This window comes from Heterodontus francisci, chromosome 4 (genome assembly GCF_036365525.1).
Source record: "Heterodontus francisci isolate sHetFra1 chromosome 4, sHetFra1.hap1, whole genome shotgun sequence".
NCBI classification, from domain to species: Eukaryota; Metazoa; Chordata; class Chondrichthyes; order Heterodontiformes; family Heterodontidae; genus Heterodontus; species Heterodontus francisci.
In genome coordinates this window covers 18,255,812-18,275,658 of record NC_090374.1, presented here as the reverse complement: position 1 = coordinate 18,275,658, position 19,847 = coordinate 18,255,812, and the positions used below count along the sequence as shown (strand labels likewise).

The following is a 19,847-nucleotide window of genomic DNA, read 5'->3' as shown; positions in this document are numbered from 1 at the left end:
ATACATTTTTAAAAGACAGAACTGCATACAGAAAAAAAGATTTAGGGTTTCTATTAAAAAGATGAAATTAGTAATTTTTTTCATTAAAAGGTTTTATTTTGATTTCTTACTCAGGCTGTTCAAATCTTAATTTACTTTCAAATGTGGATGCCGCTAACAAGGCCAGTATTTATTGCCTGTCCCTAGCGATTTTGATGCAACTGAACAGTTTGTTAGGGCACTCTGGATGGCAGTTAAAAATCAGCAATGTTGGCATGGGACTGGAGCCACATATATGCAGACTGGGTAATGATGACAGGTTTCCTTCCCTAAAGGACACTAGTGAACCAGTTGGGTTTTTAATGAAAATCCAACAGTTTCATGGTCACATTTACTGATGCCAGCTTTTTAAACTTAATATTCTTGAACTGTCAGAGTAGGATATGAACTCCCATTCTGAATTATTAGTCCAGTCCTTTGGATTAACAGTCCAGTAACATAACCACTATGCTACTTACTATTATACCCCCAGCTCTAGGCAAGAGGAACTCTGTAATTGGCAGCCACAAGTGAGAAAACACTGCACTGAATGCTTTCAAGAACTGAAACTCATTAATCCAACATAAACAAGCAGAGTCAAGTGACAGGCAGCCCCAGGATTGAAATCTAACTGTTTGATTAATCACTCTACTGGACTTGGACACAGATAGAAGGTTTTGGGCATGAGATGCAGGGGGGAATAGGAGAAAGAACTGTTTTTTTTTTTTAAAACAGCGCCTGGTAATGACCTGGAATTTGCTGCCCACAAGGATGGTGGAAGCAGAGACAATTAACGACTTCAAAAAGGAAATTGGATGGCCATTTGCGGGAAATAAACTTGCAGAGCTACTGTGATTGAGCATGGAAGTGGAACTGACTGGATAGCTCCACAGAGCACTGGCATGGACTCGATGGGTCAAATGGCCTCCTTCTGTGCCGTAAATGACTATGACTAGAGTCATAGTCGTACAGCACAGAAACAGGCCCTTCGGCCCATCGTGTCTGTGCTGGCCATCAAGCACCTCTCTATTCTAATCCCATTTTCCAGCACTTGGCCCGTAGCCTTGTATGCTTATGGCGTTTCAAGTGCTCATCTATCTACCTTGAGTTTTCTTCAATTTTTTCAGAACTTCTTCAAAAGTACAACTTGCATTTATAATAGCACCTTTAATGTAGAACAGGCATATCACAGAGGCACACGAAATACATCTTTATTTGACACGGTCGCGAGTAATTTAAGTGAGTCACTGAACCACCATCTGTCATTCTATTGCAAAAATAAAACAGCTTTCCTTTGCCGCACCTACCAGGTTATCCAACATTCTCATTAGGGCTTCAAATTCTTGCTCCCCAATCAGCCACTTTAGATGTGAACTATTTTCATCACCCCCTAAAGACTCAGGACAGCGAGATTTGGCTTTGTACTTCACAGGATCCAGCAGAACCAAATTGTCAGGCCCTCCAGCACTGGCCATTGTACGAACCTAGGAACAAAAGCAGTATTTAGGTTTTTAACAATAAAACTCCTGAAACTGTTCCTTTATTCTGATCCATGCCATCACCTCTGGTCATGACATACTGCAGTGCATTGGTAAGAGACATTCCCCCACCCCTAAAAGTTAACCATATGCTTTTTGTTCAATGTTTGTAAATGTAATATTTTCAGCATTTTAAATGTCAGCATTTGAGTCTTAACTGCAGTAACAGCCCATTAATCTAACAATTTGGCCAACAGAAAAAATGCCCTGCGTAAAAAATGGTTTTACAACAAATCATTGAATTACTCTCAACAGTTTAATACCCTATGAAGCTATTGAGTCTAATCAGCTGTAATGGTATTAACTTTATGCTACAAATTTTCTAGACAACCTTGGAAGGCAAAAAATACAAACAAAATTCAAAGAAGCAAAGCCAGTGTATAAAAGAACAGCCTCCAGTAAACAACAACTGCCATTGTGCTAAAAAGAGAGAGATGGAGGCCATTCAAAAAGGAAACTCCGAATTCTGGCGTCATTGCCTTTAAAATGACAGTGTCACGGTACCCAAATGGCCTGAGCTGATTACCCAAATGGTCTTAATCCAGTCAGAATGTGTTTTCCCCAACAAATTTTCTGATTTTAGTCTGAATAAGTGTGCAGCTCTCAACTTCATGTAACATAGCATATTAATGCTTAATAGCATTGCAAGGCTGCAACTCTTTTTGTGAATGGAAGCAGACAGAAAACGGTTGGAATTTCTGCTCGTATGGGTTTGTGTGTGGGAGAATGTCCTGGGAGTCACATAACCTCGAGGGCACCTACCAGCCTGTTGCAGTGTCAGGGTGGGGTGTGTATTGTGCGGGTGTTGACTATAGTTGTTACTTTACACTTAAAGTCCCACTGAGTAAAATTATCCTGTCAATGTAGTCCTGTTGCCAATGCCATTTTTCATAGAGCAAAGAAACTGGCAACATTCAGTAAAATGCTTAATATATGAAGGCAACATCAGTTTCCTGTACTACCCAACTATTTACAAGCCCTTATTTTCCTATGATTTATTACCCTGATTTGTTCACCAAGCACAATGTGAGGCTTTGTAAACTGGCAGAAGTTCACTTTGCTTATGGTGTAGTTAAGTGCCCTTTGTACAATTTATAACCCATTTCCAATCTAAAGATTATAGTACAGTATCTTTTTCAGTGTGCTAAGCACATGATAGGGCATGATCAGCTGTGTGATACGAGGAAAGATGCACTTTAAGCCCCCCAGACTTGACTGAAGATAAAGCTGAAAATTAAATTATACAAGTTTCTTTCCCGTCCTCTCTGCAAAACGATACCAACTAACAACTTGCAATTATATAGTACCTTTAATGTAATACAATATCCCGAGGTGCTTCACAGGATTATTAGAAGTAAAATTGAAACTGAGGCACATAAGGCGATATTCGGGCATATGACCGAAAGCTTGATCAAAGAGGTAGGTTTTAAAGGAGTGCCTTAAAAGGAGGAGAGAGGTGGTGAGGTTTAGGGAGGCAATTCCAAAGCTTAGGTCTTAGGCAGCTGAAGACACTGCTGCTAGAATCACAGAATAATACAGTGCAGAAGCCCTTCAGCCCATCGAGTCTGCACCAATGCATTAAAGACACCTGACCTGTCTACCTAATCCCATTTGCCAGCACTTGGCCCATAGCCTTGAATGTTATGACGTGCCAAGTGCTCATCCTGGTACTTTTTAAAGGATGTGAGGCAACCCGCCTCTACCACCCTCCCAGGCAGTGCATTCCAGACCGTCACCACCCTCTGGGTAAAAAAGTTCATCCTCAAATCCCCCTTAAACCTCCTGCCCCTCACCTTAAACTTGTGTCCCCTCGTAACTGACCCTTCAACTAAGGGCAACAGCTGCTCCCTATCCACCCTGTCCATGCTAATGGTGAAACAATTAAAATCAGAATGCTCAAGAGCCCAGAACTGAAGAGCACAGATATCTGAGGATTGTGGGGGAAATTACAAAGGTAAGGCCATGGAGGGATTTGAAAACAAGGCATGGCTTAACTGGGACCCATTGTAGGTCTGCTTGCAGAGGAGTGAATGGGACTTGCTGCAAAAAAAAAAAAAACATGGACAGCAGAGTTTTGGGTGACCTCAAGTTTATGGGGAGTAGAATATAGGCTGGCCAGAGTGCGTTGTAATAGTAGAGTCTAGTGGTAACAAAGGTACAGATGAGCTGAGGCAGGGACACAATTGGCCAATGTTACGGAGGTGGAAATAGGCAGTACTATTGATGAGCGGGTGTGTGGTCAGAAGTAGTTCATCTTGGGGTCAAATATGACACCAAGGTTGCGAACAGCCTCAGACAGTTGTTTGGGGTGAGATGGAGTTGGCAGCTGGGTAACAAAGTTTGTAGCAGAACCAAAGATAATGGCTTCAATCTTTCCAATATTTACTTGGGAGAAAATTTCTGCTCATCCAATATTGAATGTCAGACAAGCAGTCTGATAATTTAGCAACGGTACAGGAGTCGAGAGAGGTGGTGGTGAGGCAGAGCTGGGTGTCCTCAGCGTACATATGAAAACTAACAGTGCTTTTGGATGATGTCGCCAAGGGGCAGCATGTAGATCAGATAGGAGAGGGGCCAAGCATTGATTGTTGGGGGACACCAGAGGTAACAGTGCGGGAGTGGGAAGAAAGGCCATTGCAGGTGATACTCTGGCTACGATTAGAGAAGAATGAAACCAAGCGAGTACAGATCCACTGAGCTGGATGACAGTAGTGAAGCGTTGGAGGGGAATGGTGTGGTCAACCGTGTCAAAGGCTACAGACTGGTCAAGGATGAGGAGGAATAGCTTACCTTTGTCACAGTTACACAAGATGCCATTTATGACTTTGATAAGAGCAGTTTCAGTACTGTGGCAGGCCCATAAACCTAATTGAAGGGATTCTAACATGGGCTTCCGTGAAAGATGGGCATGGATTTGGGAGGAGACAACACATTCAAGGACTTGAGAGGAAAGGGAGGTTGGAGATGGGGTTGTAGTTTACAAGGACAGTGGGGTCATGGATTGTTTATTTTTTAAATGAGGAAAAGGGTCAGGACGGCAGATTTGAAGGAGAGGGGGACCATACCTGGGGAGAAAACCCTCCACAAAATCAGCTAAAATGGGGATCAGGAAGGAAGTTGGGTGGCCAGCAGTTTAGTGGGAATAGGGTTGAGGGAACAAGAGGTGAGTCTCATGGACAAGATGAGCCCAGAGAGGGCATGAGGGGAGACAGGAGAGAAACTAGAGAATGATGCAAGTTCAGGGCTAGGGCAGGGGGCTTGGTGTGCCAGGGGAAGGGAGGGAAAGGGTAGAGGCACCTGATCAGATGGTCTCAATCTTAGTGTCAAAGAAGTCCATGAGTTCCTTACACTTATTGTTGGAGGTGCGGGTGAAGAGGGGTTTCAGATGGTTTGTAGTAAAGAAGCCAGGGGCTATCTTTGCATTACAGGATAATCCTGGAACAGTGAAAATTATAGCAGATAAGAGCAGATCTAATTGTGCTCCAAGTGGCCCAGCCAAATCAAAATATAGCAACATTCTTCATAGTGAATTTTCACAGTGGAATTGGTAGAGTATTCTACTTTCAGTTCTTCAAGTCTATCAAATTGATCAAATTATTAATGTGGCAAATTGAATATCAGATTAATGAAAAGAATCTTAAGTCAGGAACCACACGAGAGCATTTTGACTCAAGGAGTTTAAAATGGATACAGGCCAGGAATTGGCAGCTTTTGTTCATGTAAACACAAATCATTTTGGCAACATGTTTAACTTTGATTGAAAAATAACTTCTTCCTCATTTATAGATAGCAGATATTTGTACAAGACAAATTAATATGTTGAACTGTGGGTCAAAGGTCTTCATGAGGGGCAGCATCTGCGAAAGCTCCAGGTTCAACAACATTGTGCTCTTCAGAATCCTCCATTTCTACTGGTACTTTTATTTCTACGCAGGTGCCATCTCTGTCCTCGTAGCCTTCAGCGCAAACACATTGAAAGCTGCCTTTAGTATTAACACAGTCTTCACCTAGGAAAATTTGCCAATAATATGTAATTAAGAACGTGTGGAACATTTATCCAGTAAATGACTCAAACAAGACCACGAATGTCCCAAGTTTGGCTTTTAGTGTTTGCTGAGTTAGCTGTTCTCGTCTGCAGGAAGCTATGATTGGTCTTGGTACTTCTAGGTTCACGGGTGGGGAATAAAAAGGAAACCCCACCAGAAGTGCATATGCTTGATATTAAGCAATGCCAAGATTGAGCTAAACTGTTTTCATCTCCTGCATATAAATAGCCTTCCAACATTCACACATTAGGGGTAGGATTTCTATGCTGAGGTCAGAACCTCGACATCCAAGTCACTTCCAGGTCCCGACCCCATGCTGTAACAAGGACACGTGTTGTGATTTTAATATCGAAAATTATTCATTGATCCAGAGTCTTTTTCGTTGCTCAATTAGCAGTTGCAAACACAGGAAGGAGGTGGGACGCAGGCACTTTCGAGGGTGGGTGGCAGCTATTGCTGAGGTTGCTGTTCATCCAAAGGATGGAAAGAGGAGCAGAGCAGAGAGAAGTGAAGGACCCCCATGCCAGGGCAGCCCCTATTCAGTTTTTCTGACACCTCACTGGAGGCAGTGATTGAGCACAGAAACATCCTGTTCCCTACCAGTGGGAACAGAAAGCAGGCATGGCTGGAGGTGGTTCATGACGTTAGCAGCAGAGGAGTGGTGAGAAGGTGCAATGCAGGAAACATTTCAATGACCTTCTCAGGTATAGAAAGGTACATCCAGATCACGAATCATCAGAGTGCAAAAGAGAGGGGCATTCTGAGGGTGTATGGAGTTCTGCTGACCATGAGAGAGATGTCTGCTCAGCAACCTTTATGACCCTAAGCATTGTCATAGTACTGATGGACAGGAGGCTGGAATGCAGACTGCAGCAGTGTATGCGAATGAAAAGCTGGAAGTGTTGAGGGAGAGAGGCGCTGTCCTAACTGCATCTTTCTTCACCTTGCAGGTCAAACAGGAGTTGAACACTAGGGAGAACAAGGGCGCATGCCTGGATGGTGGGGTGCCCCAGCTCGCATCACTGACACACTTTGAGGAGCTGGCCCTTGATGTGGCCAATATGTCAAGCCACAGGGGCACTGGTGTCTGCTGTAGACAAGGTGAAAACATCTCAACATCTCTAGGTTCAGGGGATGCATGGCAATGCTCCCCATGCAATGAGGTGTAAATGCTTAAGTGGTCATCTCATTATTTCAAGCAGCAGAGGCAGTTGTTGACTGTCCTGATCTCTCATCACCATCTTCTCTGTCTCCCACAGGACCAACTGCAGAAATGCAGGCATCCATACAAATGTAAATTCCCAAGGGGAACGACACCTCGGAGCTGCACCGTCACATCTTTCTTGTGCACCTTCCACTGGTGCAAATACTCGCACCTCAGTGGGAACTCACGCGTTCGAGATGGCGGCACAGGGTGAAGCGCATATCATGTCAGAGGTGGAGAATTCGGGAGAGGCAGAGGTGGCTGTGGCCAGCCCCCTCAAAGGATAGAGAACAGGCACTGCACCTCGGGAATCATGAAACATGCTGCTCTACCTGCAGAACCAGCATAAGATGTGTGTCCACATGTTGGAGTTACTGTGGTGTCACCTGAGGCATTGTGAAATCATGGGGTGAGAATGGATGAGTCCATTCATCTCATGTGCTCCATAATGACTCAATGCTTTGAGTGCATGAGCTCCTGCTCAGAGAGCAGCCAACCTCTTGGAAAGCCAGATGCGGCATCACTCAGCGGATGCAAGAACACTGCACTTACGAGCACAGAATGCGTATCACAATCAGCAGCATTGAGCAGTCAGTGGTGCAAAAATGTATGCAGTAGATACCATCTGTGTCCCAGCTGGTGGTCCCATCCATGATCAAGGGCACCATGAAAGGGCTGAGGAGGCGACAAATGGTGATGAGGCAGTCACCCCTCACAGGGCTTCATCACGTGCCTGCAAGGCCCCTCCATCAGACGAAGCATCTACAGTCACGCCCTGCAACAGCGGCTGCCCCTGCAGTGATGTTGGTGCAGCAACCTTTGGAAGTACCACCCACAGGCAGCTCCATGCCAAGGTAACCACCAAGGCTATCTCAGTCCCAGTCAGGCACCAGTGAGCAGTCTGCCTCCACCCCATCCTCAGCCACAGGGGAGGCACTTGTAGGAGTGGCCATCAGCAGAGGCCTCCACATCGGTAATGGGTCACTTGGGTATTTCTGATATAAATAATAGTGAACTGTTAAGCGATAAAGCACTGGGAAATTTGTTGCACCAAGACAGATCAGACCTGTGTATATCCATCTCAATATGGCGAGACACAGGAGAATGAGAAGTAAGTGTTGCCAAAGCAATGGAGTGTGCTGGGGAAAAGTGTGTTAGGTGGAGACTCTGGAGCCTTGAATAGTTAGTGCCACTTGCTGACTTTTGCTACAAACTGATGGTTGCTCTCAGATGAAGGGAGACTCTGCTCCAAATGTCCTGCAGATTGAGACTCATGTAGAGATGTTGGACCTGCATCAGAGTGGCCATAGCGTCCCTGCCATCCTGATGAGTGCTCTGCATCCTGAGCCTGCCATGTCGACAACCTTGCAAAGCATGGGGACCGCTCTCCAGTTGTCCTTCAGCCTCCTCTAAGGAGATGTGATGTTCTAGCTCTTCTCCCACCTCAAGGTTCACACCTCTCTGGAGAGCCATGTAATGGAGGGCTCAGTAAACCACCACAATGCAGGAGACCCTTGAGGGGGGTGTACTGGAGGGCGCCACCCGACCAGTTAAGATACCCGAGCCTCATCATTAGGAGGCTGATGGCTGCTCAATACGAACGTACAAATTAGGAGCAGGAGTAGGCTATTCGGTCCTTTCAAGCCTGCTCCGCCATTTAATAAGATCATGGCCAATTTGATTGTGGCTTCAACTCTACTTTCCCGCCTACACCAGATATCCTTTGACTCCCATGTTAGTCAAGAATGTATCTACCTCAAAAAATATTCAACAACCCTGCCTCCACCACTCTCTGGGGAAGAGAGTTCCAAAGACTCACAACCCTCAGAGAAAAAATTTCTCTTCAGCTCAGTCTTAAATGGGCAACCCCTTATTTTTAAGCTATGTCCCCAAGTTTTATTCTCTCCTACAAGGGGAAAACACCCTTTCAGCATCCACCTTGTTGTCCCCTCAGGATCTTATGTTTCAATAAAATCACCTCTCATCTAAACTCCAATGGATACAGACCCAACCTGTAACAGACACAACCCTTCTTCATAAGGTAACACCTGCATCCCCACACACCCCCCGTCACAATCCCAGATATCAGTCGAATGAACCTTCTCTAAACTGTCTCTAATGCATTTAGTTTAGTTTAGAGATACAGCACTTAAACAGGCCCTTCGGCCCACCGAGTCTGTGCCGACCATCAACCACCCATTTATACTAATCCTCCCCTAATTCCATATTCCTACCTCATCCCCACCTGTCCCTATATTTCCCTACCACCTACCTATACTAGGGGCAATTGCTAATGGCCAATTTACCTATCAACCTGCAAGTCTTTGGCATGTGGGAGGAAACCGGAGCACCCGGAGGAAACCCACGCAGACACAGGGAGAACTTGCAAACTCCACACAGGCAGTACCCAGAATTGAACCCGGGTCGCTGGAGCGGTGAGGCTGCAGTGCTAACCACGGCGCCACTGTGCCGCTTTCTTAAATAAGATGACCAAAACTGTACTTCAGATGTGGTCTCACCAATACCCTATGCCTGACCCTTGTGCTCAGGTGGCATCGGTTGAAGTGCGTCTCAGCTGCTGTGGCAGGGTGATGCATCGGAGTTGCCAGCATCTTGACAAGGGGTAAGCCTCATCCACCAGACATCCACAGAGCTCCGATGGCTTTATCAAAGTGCTGTGGCACGTCAGAATGCCAGAGGATAAGGGCATAAAGGCAGCTTCCAGGAAAGTGCGTACACCTGTATAAAGCGCTTCCCGTGGTCACATGGCGGCTTGACATTTATGAAGTGGAATCGCTTCCTACTACAAGGGGACATAGATAGGTTGAGTGAGTGGGTAAAAACTTGACAGATGGAGTTTAATGCAGGAAAGTGTGAGGTCATGCACTTTGGTAGGAAGAATCAAAAGGCAGACTATTATTTAAATGTAGAGAGACTCCAAAAAAGTGCAGCACAGAGGAATCTGGGTGTTCTTATGCATGAAACACAAAGTTAGCATGCAAGTGCAGCAAGTAATTAAGGCAGCAAATGGAATTTTGGCATTTATTGCTAGGGGATTGGAGTTTAAAAAAGAGAAGTCTTGTTATGACTGTACAGGGTGTTGGTGAGGCCGCACCTGGTGTACAGTTTTGGTCCCCATATTTAAAGAAAGGATATACTGGCAAAGACATGCACTAGGCTGATTCATGGGATGAAGGGGTTGACTCATCAAGAACGGCTAAACAGGTAAGGCCTTTATTCATTAGAGTTTAGAAGAATGAGGGGTGATCTTACTGAAACATACAAGATTCTGAGGGGGCTTGACAAGGTAGATGTTAAGATGTTTCCACGAGTGGGGGAATCTCGAACTAGGGGACAGTTACAGAATAAGGGGTCACTCATTTAAAACCAAGATGCAAAGGAATTTCTTCTGAGGGTAGTGAATGTCTGGAATTCTCTACCCCAGAGAGTTGTGGAGGCTAGATCACTGAAAGTATTTAAAGAAGTAGATAGATTTTTGAAATATTGGGGAGTTGAGGGATATGAGGAACTGGCACGAAAGGGGAGTTGAGGTCTGGAGCAGATCAGCCGTGATCTTATTGAATGGCAAGGCAGGCTTGAGGGGCCGAATGGCCTGCTCCTGTTTCTTATGTTCTAATCCTTCTACCAATCAACTTAAATCTGTCCCCCCTGGTAACTGCCCTCTTTGCTAGGGGAAACAGGTCCTTCCTGTCTACTCTATCTGGGCCTCTCACACGAACAGAAGTGGGCCCTCGAGCCTGCTCCGCCATTCAGTAAGTTCATGGCTGAACTAATTACTCAACATTTCCACCTACTCCCAATAACCTTTCACCCCCTTGCTTATCAAGAATCTATCTACCTCTGCCTTAAAAATATTCAAAGACTCTGTTTCCACCGCCTTTTCAGGAAGAGAATTCCAACGACTCACGACCCTCAGAAAATATTTCTCATCTGTCTTAAATGGGCAACCCCTTATTTTTAAACAGTGACCCCTAGTTCTAGATTCTCCCACAAGGGGAAACATCCTTTCCACATCCACCCTGTCAAGACCCCTCAGGATCTTACATGTTTCAATCAAGTCGCCTCTTACTCTTCCAAATTCCAGCAGATACAAGCCTAGCCTGTTCAATCTTTCCTCGTAAGACAGCCTGCCCATTCCAGATATTAGTCTAGTAAACCTTCTCTGTACTGTCTCCAACACATTTACACCCTTCCTTAAATAAGGAGACCAGTACTGCACACAGTACTCCAGATGTGGTCTCACACCAATGCCCTGGACAACTGCAGCATAACCTCATTACTTTTGTAGCCAATTCCCCTCGCGATAAATGATAACATTCTATTAATTCTTAATTACACACTGTACCTGCATACTAAACCTTTTGCGATTCATGCACTAGGACACCCAGATCCCTCTGCATCTCAGCTATGCAATCTTTTCTCAATTTTGTACACCTCAATTAAGTCACCCCTCAGTCTCCCCTGTTCTAAAGAAAACAACCCTAGTCTATCCAATATTTTCTCATTGCTGCAACTTTCAAGCCAAACAGCAAGGGACCCAACACTGAGCCCTGTGCAAGTCATTGGAAACCGCCTTGCATTCGCAAAAACATCCATCAACCATTACCCTTTGCTTCCCGTCACTGAGCCAATTTTGGATCCAACTTGCCACATTCCCCAGTATCCCATGGGCTTTTATTTTTCTGACCAGTCTGCCATGTGGGACCTTGTCAAATGCTTTACTAAAATTCATGTAGACCACATCCACTGCACTATCCTCATCAATCCGCTTTGTTACTCCCTCAAAAAAAAAATCAATCAAGTTCTTAAGACATGACCTTCCCTTAAATTCATGCTGACAATCCCTGACTGATCCTTGCTTTTCTAAGTGGCAGTTTATCCTATCTCTTAGAATTGATCCTAATAATTTTCCCACTAACGAGGTCAGACTGACTAGCCTATAAGTTTTAAACAATCCCCAATCCTCTGGTACCTCGCCTGTATCTAGTGAGGATTTGATGATGATCTTCACAGCATTCGATATTTCCTCCCTGGCTTCCTTCAACATCCTGGGATACAATTCATCCGGCCGTGGTAGCTTATCCACTTTCAAGGATGTAAGACCATTCCTCTCTCATTATGCTCAACGTATCTAATATTTCACACTCCTCTTTACTACAATGTTTGCCTCATCTCTGTGCTTTGTAAAGACAGACAGAAAACTCAGTAGGAACCCTGCCCACATTTTCTGCACCCATGCACAAGTTCCCTTGTACATGTCTGATAGGCCCTCCTTTTCCTTAGTTATCCTTTTGCTCTTAACGTACTGATAAAACATCTTCGGGTTTTCCTTGATTTTACTTGCCAATAATTTTTCATGTCCTCTCTGTTTTCCGAATTTCCTTTTTTTAAACTTCACATTTCACTTTCAATACTTTAGAAAGCCTGGAGGAGTATAAAGTTTTTTTGTGACAATCATAAGCTTTCTTTTTCTGCTTTACCTTGCCCTGTATACTTTGAGATAACCGGGGGCTCCCCATTTGGCAAATACCACCCTTTTTCTTTGTGGGTTCATATCTACACTGTAGAATTGTAGAATTTCACTTTTGAAAGCCTCCCACTATTTTGCCACAGTTTTCCTTCAAGTAGCTGTATCCAGTCCACTTTCACCAGATCACCTCTCAGCTTTGTAAAATTTGCCTTCCCCCAATTTAGAACTTTTACTCCTGTTCTTTTTGTCCTTTTCCATGATTACGCTAAAACTAACTATTATGGTCACTATCTCCAAAATGATCATCCACTGCTACTTCATCCACTTGCCCAGCTTCATTTCCTAAGACCAAATCTAGAATTGCGCCCCTTTCGGGCTTGCTACATGCTAATTTTGTGCCCTTCACATGATTTGCATCCCAGTTGATATTAGGGTAGTTGAAATCCCCAACTATTATTGCCCTATTGTTTTTGCACTCAGAAATCTGTCTACATATTTGTTCTTCTATCTCCCACTCACTATTTGGGGCTCGATAGTACGCTCCTAGTAGTGTGGCTGCCCTTTTATTTGAGCCCATATGGCCTCATTTGATGATTCATTTATCACATCAACTCTCCTCACAGCTGTTATTGATTCCTTAACCAATAATGCTACACCCCCTCTTTTTTTTAATCCCTCTCTCTATCTTGCCTGAAAACTCTATATCCAGGCATGTTGAGCTGCCATTCTTGCCCCTCTTTTAGCCAAGTTTCCATTATAGCAATATCATGTTGCCATGTGTCTGTGCATTCAGCTCATTGGCTTTATTTGCTATATTCCTTGCATTTAAATAAATACCTTATAACAGTGCCAAATTCCTGTGTTGCACACTTTTTAACCTTTGCTTCTTCTGTCTTTCAGATTCACTCGCTAATTTTCTGTCTCCCATTTCCTACCCTAAATTTGTCCCATCTGAAACTGCCTTCAGGTTCTCATCCCCCTGCCAATCTAATTTAAACCATTCCCAACAGCACTAGCTAACCTTCCAGCAAGGATATTCATCCCGGTCCTGTTCAGGTGCAGACCGTCCAGCTTGTACAGATCCCACCTTCCCCAGAACCGGTCCCAATGCCCAAGAAATCTGAAGCCATCCTTCCTACACCATCTCTCCAGCCACACGTTTATCTGGCATATTCTCCTATTTCTATACTCACTAGCATGTGCCCTTGGGAGTAATCGGAGATTACTACCTTTGAGGTCCTGCTTGCTCATCTCTTTCCTAACTCTCTAAACTCAGCCTGCAGGACCTCATTCCCTTTTCTACCTATATCGTTAGTACCAATGGGGGAACCCACGACCTCCAGAACGCTCTGTAGCGGCTTGGTGATATCCATGACCTTTGCACCAGGGAGGCAACATACCATCCTGGAATCACGATTGCAACCACAGAAACGCCTGTCTGTTCCCCCTAACAATAGAATCCCCGAGAACTATTGCTCTCCTGTCATTTCTCCTCCCTCCCTGCACAGCTGGGCCACTCATGGTGCACTGGTCATGAGTCTCACTGCACTCTCCAGAGGTACTCAGAACTGAGTACTGGTTAGAAACTGGGATGCCCTCTAAGGATTCCTGCATTACCTGCCTTGTCCTTCTTGTACATCTGGCAGCCACCCAGTCCCTCTGAGGCTATGGGGCGACCACCTCCTGAAACATGCAATCCACATATCTCTCATCCTTGCGAATGCACCTCAGTGACACCAGCTACTCCTCGAGTTCCATGATTCAGCACTTGAGTTCTTGCATTTTGTGGCAGTTTATGCATGTTGTTATACAGGACATGGATAGGGTGCTGAAGCCCCCACATGGCACAGGATGTGCATCGACAGGTGTGAGCATCCCTGCCATGCCTCCAATTATTTACTACACAGGAGGGGGGGCGTGGGGTGGGCAGGACACGGAAGACTGGAACAGCGATAGGGATAGGAGATTCAATACTCAGGGGAAAAGACAGGCATTTCTGTGGCCGCAGAAGTGAATCCAGGATGGTGTGTTGCCTCCCTGGTACCAGGGCCAAGGATGAGTCACTGAACGGCTGCAAAGCATTCGGATTGGGGAGGGTTAACAGCCAGCAGTCGTGGTCCACATGATACCAACAACAGAGGTAGAAAGGCAGTTGTGGTCCTGCAGAAAGAGTTTACTGAGCTAGGTAAGAAATGAGCAAGCAGGACCTCAAAAGTAGTAATCTCCAGATTACTCCCAGTGCTATGCACAAGTGAGTACAGGAATAAAAGGATAAGACAGATGAATGCGTGGCTGGAAAGTTGGTGCTGGAGGGAGGGTTTTAGATTCTTGGGACATTGAGAACAGCTCTGGGGGAGATGGGACCTGTACAGGCTGGACGAGTTGTACTTGAACAGAGCTGGGACCGAGTCCCTGGTGACAGGTTTTGTTAGTGCTGTTGGGGAGGATTTACACTAGTTTGGCAAAGGGATGGGGAACCGAAGATAGATTCAGTTGCGACAAAAATCAGAAATGAAAATGGAAGACAGGAGATTAGCGGATGAGTCTGGAAGGCAGGGGAAACAAATGTCAGAAAATGACAGCGAGTGAGTTTGGCAGTGCTCAAGGGTATCTACTTCAATGCAAGGAGTATAGCAAATAAAGCAGATGAGCTGAGGGCACAGATAGACACATGGCAGTATGAAATCATAGCTACTGCAGGAACATGGCTTAAGGGGAGACAGGAGAGGCAGCTCAACTTTCCTCGTTACAGGGTTTTCATACTCAACAGAGAGGGAGATTAAAAAAAAGGAGGGAGTGGCAATTTTGGTTAAAGAAACAACTGCAGCTGTTAGTAAGGATGATATGTTGGAAGGCTCATCAAATGAGGCCATTTGGATCGAACTAAGGAACATAAAAGGGGCAATCACAGTGCTGGAAGTGTACTATAGACCCCCAGTCAGAGAGACATAGAAGAGCAGATATGCTGGTTGGAGTCATATCTGGAGCAAAGGAAGATGGTTGTGGCTGTTGGAGGTCAATCATTTCAGTACCAGAACAGCACAGAAGTTCCTCAAGGTAGCATCCTAGGCCCAACCATCTTCAGCTGTTTCATCAATGACCTTCCTTCATAAGGTCAGAAGTAGAGATGTTCGCTGATGATTGCACAATGTTCAGTACCATTCACGACACCTCAGATACTGAAGTAGCCAGTGTCTATATGCAGCAAGACCTGGACAACATCCAGGTTGGGGCTGATAAGTGGCAAGTTACACTTGTGGCACACACAGGTGCCAGGAAATGACCATCTCCAACAAGAGAACACCTAACCATCTCCCCTTGACATTCAACAGCATTACCATTGCTGAAATACCCACCAACATCTTGGGGGTCACCATTGACCAGAAACTGAACTGCACCAGTCACATAAATGCTGTGGATACAACAGCAGCTCAGAGGCTGGGAATTCGGCAGCAAGTAACTCACCTCCCGTCTCCCCAATGCCTGTCCACAAGGTACAAGTCGGAAGTGTGATGGAATACTCTCCACTTGCCTGGAAGGGTGCAGCTCCAACACCCCTCAAGAAGCTTGACACAATCCAAGACAAAGAAACCCCACCCGTCACCTTCAATATTCACTCCCTTCACCACTACACAGTGGCAGCAGTGTGTACCATATACAAGATACACTGCAGCAACTCACCAAGGCTCCTTCAGCAGCACCTTCCAAAACTGCGAACTCTACCACCTAGAAGGACAAGGGTGGCTTATGCATGGGAACACCACCTGTAAGGTCCCTGCCAAGCCACACACCATCCTGACTTGGAATTATATCGCCCTTCTTTCACTGTCATGAGGTCAAAATCCTGGAACTCCCCATCTTACAGCACGGTGGGTGTATCTACATCATATGGACTGCAGCGGTTTAAGGCGGCAACTCACCACAACTTTCTCGTGGAGAATTATGGATGAGCAGTAAATGCTGGCTTGGCCAGCATCGCCCACATTCCACAAATGAATAAAAAAAACTGAGTAATACAAAAGCAACAGAGCAGTAATAGGGGAATTTTAACTACCCCAATATTAAATGGGATAGTTTTAGTGTGAAAGGAATTGAGGGAGCAAAATTCTTGAGGTGCATTTAGGAGAACTTTTCTGACCAGTCTGTAGCAAGTCCAACAAGATAGGGCGCAGTTTTGGACTTGGTCTTAGGAAATTAAGCTAGGCAGGTGGGAGAAGTGGCAGTGGGAGAGCATTTTGATAGTAGTGATCATAATTCAGGAAAAGGACAAGGATAGGAGATAGAGTTCTCAATTGAGGCAAGGTCAATTTTATTAAGCTGAAGAATGATTTAACGAAAGTGACTGGAAACAACTACTTGAAGATAAATCAGTGTCAGAGCAGTGGACGCGTGAAAGGGGAGATTCAAGGGGTTCAGAGTAAATGTTCCCACAAATAAAAAGGGTGGGATAGCCAAATCTAGATCCCCATGGATGTCAAGGAGCTGACAAGGTAAGGTAAGTCAGAAAAGGAAAGCTTATGTCTGACACGGAGAGCTCAATACTACAGAAAGCAGAGAGGACTATAGGAAGTGGAAGGTTGCAATCAAAAAGGAAATTAGGGAAGCAAAGAGAGAGGGCATAAAAGAATATTGGCAAGCAAAATTAAGGTGAACCCAACAATGTTTTATCAATAGATTAAGAGTAAGAGGATAATTAAGAGTAGGGCCCATAAAAGACCAAAAAAGGTCAAAAAGGTAACTTATGCGTAGAGGCGGAAGATGTTGGCATGGTTCTTAACGAATACTTTGCGTCTGTCTTCACAAAAGAGGGAGATGTTGCAGATAGTGTAGCTAAGAAGATGTGAAGTATTGGATGCGATAAACATAGGGAGAGAGGAAGTATTAATGGGATTAGCAACCTTGAAAGGTGATAAAACACCAGGGCCGGATGAAATGTACCCCAGGCTGTTAAAAGAAGCCAGGGAGGAAATAACGGAAAGTCTGTCCATTTTCCAGTCCTCACTGGATACAGCCGGAGGATTGAAGGACTGCTAACGTTGTACCTCTGTTTAAAAAGGAAGTGAGGGATAGACAGAATAATTACGGGCCAGTCAGTCTAACGGGAGTAGTGGGCAAATTATTGGAATCAATTCTGAGAGACAGGATAAACTGTCACTTAGAAAGGCACAGATTATTCAAGGATAGTCAACATGGATTTGTTAAGGGAAGATCTTGTCTGACTAACTTAATCAAATTTTTTGAAGAACTAACAAGGAAAATTGATGAGGGTAGTGCAGCTGATCTGGTCTACATAGATTTTAGCAAGGCTTTTCACAAGATCCCACCTGGCAGACTGGTTTAAAAAAAAAGCACTAAGGTCCAGAGAAATGTAGCAAGGTGGGTACAAAATTGGCTCAGTGGCAGGAAACAAAGGGTAATTGATGATGGGCATTTTTGTGAATAGAGGGTTGTTTCCAGTGGCGTTCCACAGGACTCAGTACTGGGTCCCCCGCTTTTTGTGGTATATACAGCGGCACAGTGGTTAGCACCACAGCCTCACAGCTCCAGGGACGCGGGTTCGATTCTGGGTACTGCCTGTGCAGAGTTTGCAAGTTCTCCCTGTGACTGCGAGGGTTTTCGCCGGGTGCTCTGGTTTCCTCCCACAGCCAAAGACTTGCAGGTTGATAGGTAAATTGGCCATTGTAAATTGCCCCTAGTGTAGGTAGGTTGTAGGGAATATGGGATTACTGTAGGGTTAGTATAAATGGGTGGTTGTTGGTCGGCACAGACTCGGTGGGCCTGTTTCAGTGCTGTATCTCTAAATAAATAAAATACTTATTAACAATTTGGCCTTTATAGCCACTCCAGGCGCTGCTCCACACACCACTGACCACCTCCAGGCGCTTACCCATTGTCTCTCGAGAGAAGAAGGCCAAAGAAATTAACGATTTAGACATATGTAGGTGTAGAGATCAGGGAGGGGAATTGTGAAATACTTGATCAAATTAGCATTGAAAGGGAGGAAGTACTCGCTGTATTAGCAGGCTCAAAGGTGGATAAATCCCCAGGCCCAGATGAGATGTATCCCAGGCTGCTGTGTGAGGCAAGGGAGGTGATAGCAGGGGCTCTGACAAAATTTTCAGATCCTCTCTGGCCATGGGAGAGGTGCCAGAGGACTAGAGGACAGTGAATGTGGTACCATTATTCAAAAAGGGTAGCAAGGATAGACCAGGTAATTACAGGCCGGTGAGTCTAACATCAGTGGTTGGGAAACTATTGGCAAAATTCTGAGGGACAGGATTAATCTCCACTTGGAGAGGCAGGGAATAATCAGGGATAGTCAGCACGGCTTTGTCAGGGGGAGATCGTGTCTAACTAACTTGATTGAATTTAGAGGTGGTGACTGGAAGTGTGGATGAGGGTAAAGCAGTTGATGTAATCTACATGGACTTCAGTAAAGCTTTTGATAAAGTCCCACATGGGAGATTGGTTAAGAAATTAAGAGCCCATGGGATCCAGGGCAATTTGGCAAATTGAATCCAAAATTGGTTCCGTGGCAGGAGGCAGAGGGTGATGGTTGTTTTTGTGAGTGGAAGTCGGTGACCAGTGGTGCACCACAGGGATCGGTACTGGGACCCTTGCTGTTTGTAGTGTACATTAATGATTTAGACGTGAATATAGGAGGTATGATCAGTAAGTTTGCAGATGACACCCAAATTGGTGGCCTTGTAAATAGTGAGGAGGACAGCCTTAGATTACAGGACGATCTAGATGGGCTGGTAAAATGGGTAGAGAAGTGGCAAATGGAAGTTAATCCTGAAAAGTGTGAGGTAATGCATTTTGGGAGGACAAACAAGGCAAGGGAATATACAATGGATGGTAAGACCCTAGGAAGTACAGAAGGTCAGAGGGATCTTGGTGTACTTGTCCATAGATCACTGAAGGCAGCAGCACAGGTAGATAAGATGGTTAGGAAGGCATATGGGATTCTTGCTTTTATCAGCCGAGGCATCGAATATAAGAGCAGGGAGGTTATGATGGAGCTATATAAAAACACTAGTTAGGCCACAGCTGGAGTTCTGGGCACAGTTCTGGGCACCACACTATAGGAAGGATGTGATTGCACTGGAGAGGGTGCAGAGGAGATTCACCAGGATGTTACCTGGGCTGGAGCATTTCAGCTATGAGGAGAGACTGAAAAGGCTAGGATCGATTTCCTTACACCACAGAAGGCTGAGGAGGGTGGTGGGGGGGGGGGGGGCGTTGGTGGGGGGACATGATTGAGGTGTACAAGATTATGAGGGGCATTGATAATATAGGAAGGAAGAAACTTTTTCCCTTAGCAGAGGGGTCAATAACCAGGGGGCATAGATTTAAGGTAAGGGGCAGGAGGTCTAGAGGGAATTTGAGGAAAAAATTTTTCACCGAGGCTGGTTGGAATCTGGAACACACTGCCTGAAGAGGTGCTAGAGGCAGGAACCCTCACAACATTTTAGTAGCATTTAGATGAGCACTTGAAATGCCATAGCATACAAGGCTACGGACCAAGTGCTGGAAAATGGGATTAGAAT

At 45.1% G+C, this 19,847-nt stretch overlaps 1 protein-coding gene across 5 annotated transcripts in view; it reads right to left on the bottom strand.

Moving 5' to 3' along the window:
- add1 (adducin 1 (alpha)) overlaps positions 1-19,847 on the bottom strand; it is a 245,963-nt gene that overhangs the window by 82,873 nt on the left and 143,243 nt on the right. For all 5 annotated transcript variants that reach the window (XM_068029236.1, XM_068029237.1, XM_068029240.1 and 2 more), the window contains one exon: positions 1,326-1,502. In XM_068029236.1, coding sequence (XP_067885337.1) covers positions 1,326-1,502 — 177 coding nt within the window. The remainder of the gene's footprint in view (positions 1-1,325; positions 1,503-19,847) is intronic.